Consider the following 2006-nt stretch of genomic DNA (forward strand, 5'->3'; position numbering starts at 1 on the left):
CCCCCCACGGCCGGGAGCCCTGAGCGGGCGCAGCGCCCCCCTGGCCTGCACCACACGGCCGCCGCACCTCGTAGGCTTCTGCCAGCTGGGAGAACTTCTCCTTGGCCTTGGGGTCATCCTTATTCGTGTCCGGGTGGTATTTCTTCGCAAGCTACAGGAGGAAACGGTGAGAGGATTACTAATGCGGAACCCCGAGTGTTCGCCACAATCTCACCACCTTTACGGCCGCTCTTTCTCTTGAGATTTTGCAACCAATAACAATCCTTTTTTTTTTTTTTTTGTAAGATTTATTTATGCACACAAGGACTGGGGCATAGGCCAGAGATGCGGGGGTGGGGTGGGGGCAGGGGTGAGAGGATTCACCAGAGACAGAGCGGGGAGCAGAACAGGTCGACTGACTGAAAGACACTGCTGAGGGGAGCAGCAGAGAGACAGGAGGGGTCTGCTGTGCCTGGGGGTCACCTGGGGGTCCCCGGCTGGGGATCAGACTCCTGCTGCAGTGGCTGCGGACAGCTTCACAGTGCTGCACTTTAACCCGTTGTGCCACCAGGGAGGCCCCCAATAACAATTCGTAAAACAAGTTTTAAGACTTTAAATCACCTTTTAAATTTGACCTACATATAACATTTTTCAGCTGCAACAAACTTATAAAAAGAACAAGTAATTCTTCAGAGCTCAGGCACCTTTGTGAACGCGAGTTGCACGCATGAGCCCGAGCACTGCCGTCCACACTAACTGGCAAGCAGATGTGTCTGCAGAGTAAGTGACTCTGGGAATAAGTGACCAGACAACAGTTGGTCAGCAGCTGCCACCGGGGCAGGGAGTGGCCAGCAGGGTGACATCGGCCCGCACATACCTCAGTGTTTCCCTGACCTGAACAGAGGGGATACACGGCCTAGTCAAATAAAATCTCAGTGAGCCGCCCTGGACACATGGTGATCGGTCACCGTGTTTGCTGCGGTGGCCGACGCCCTACAGGGGACGCAGAGCCCCTCACGGGAGCCAAGAGGTGAACGGCATCATGAGTGCTGACTCAGGGCGGCCCTGACCTGACCACCGCCAGCGGCTGGCCATCCACCTCAGAACACTGAGAAACACGCGGGGCTGTCCACAGGGATGGGTCCCCCTTCTATCTAGGGTGGGAAGCCCTGACCTGCACTTCCACCCCACAAAGTTCTGTTAAGGAACTGCCACCATTTCTCGTGTGACAGAAAACGTCACTCGTCTTCTAGAAAACAAAGAGGCAAAGTCCTAAGACTCTGGTGCCCTGACCCCACACAGCCCCAGCTTAAGCACCAAGTCAGACAGTCAGCCCTCCGCCCTCCAGACCAGCAAAAGCACAGCACCGTCGCCAGCCTACGGAGGCTGGACATGGTCCAGTCGGCCAGCTCGGGTCCAGCAGGACTGAGCATGAGCAGGACACGGCGGGGAACTGCCCACTCCCAAGGCTGGGGGACAGCAGCGGCAGCTGGAGCAGCTGGGCCGCTTGGCCTGGACAAGGCCCCCCCAGGCCGATCCTGCTGGGCGCGCTGTGCCCAGCCGGCACCTGTGGCCAGGCCAGGCGCTGAGTCCTGAAGGTGCCCAGGCCACGCAAGGCCAGGCTGGTGGCTGCAGCCTGAGGAGCGGCCTTGTCTCTCCCCTCCGGCCCAGGAGGGGCTGTGTGACAGCCCAGGCTGTGACCAAGGTCTGGCCCCGGCGCGCTCCAAAAGGCCACTCTGGAAACTTCCAGTGAAACTGGGAGCTGAGCGGCCCCCGGCGCTCTGGAATCAGCTCCGGGCACCTGTGCCGAGCCCCTCGTCAGGCCCATCTCTCGGCCAGGCGGCGGGCCTACTCGAAGAACACTGTGCCCACCCCGCCCGCCACTGCGGCCTGGTCCACAGACCTGGTAATAGGCTTTCTTGATGTCCTTCTGGCTGGCGTTTCGGGGCACCCCTAGTATCTGGTAATAGTCTTCTTTGGCCAAAGGGGCACCCGTGTGGAAGGAGGCGGCACACATAGAAGGGCGG

General features: G+C 59.6%; 1 protein-coding gene across 1 annotated transcript in view; it reads right to left on the reverse strand.

The window, feature by feature from the left end:
* Positions 1–2000, reverse strand: part of DNAJA3 (DnaJ (Hsp40) homolog, subfamily A, member 3) — a 13636-nt gene extending 11636 nt beyond the window's left edge. The window contains exons 1-2 of the mRNA XM_012731830.1: positions 1883–2000; positions 3–151 (exon numbers count right to left, since the gene is read on the reverse strand). Coding sequence (XP_012587284.1) covers positions 3–151; positions 1883–1996 — 263 coding nt within the window. The 5' untranslated portion in view covers positions 1997–2000. The remainder of the gene's footprint in view (positions 1–2; positions 152–1882) is intronic.
* Between the last annotated feature and the right edge of the window lie 6 nt (positions 2001–2006).

Source organism: Condylura cristata, unplaced genomic scaffold (assembly GCF_000260355.1).
Source record: "Condylura cristata isolate star-nosed mole 26May11 unplaced genomic scaffold, ConCri1.0 scaffold00032, whole genome shotgun sequence".
NCBI classification, from domain to species: Eukaryota; Metazoa; Chordata; class Mammalia; order Eulipotyphla; family Talpidae; genus Condylura; species Condylura cristata.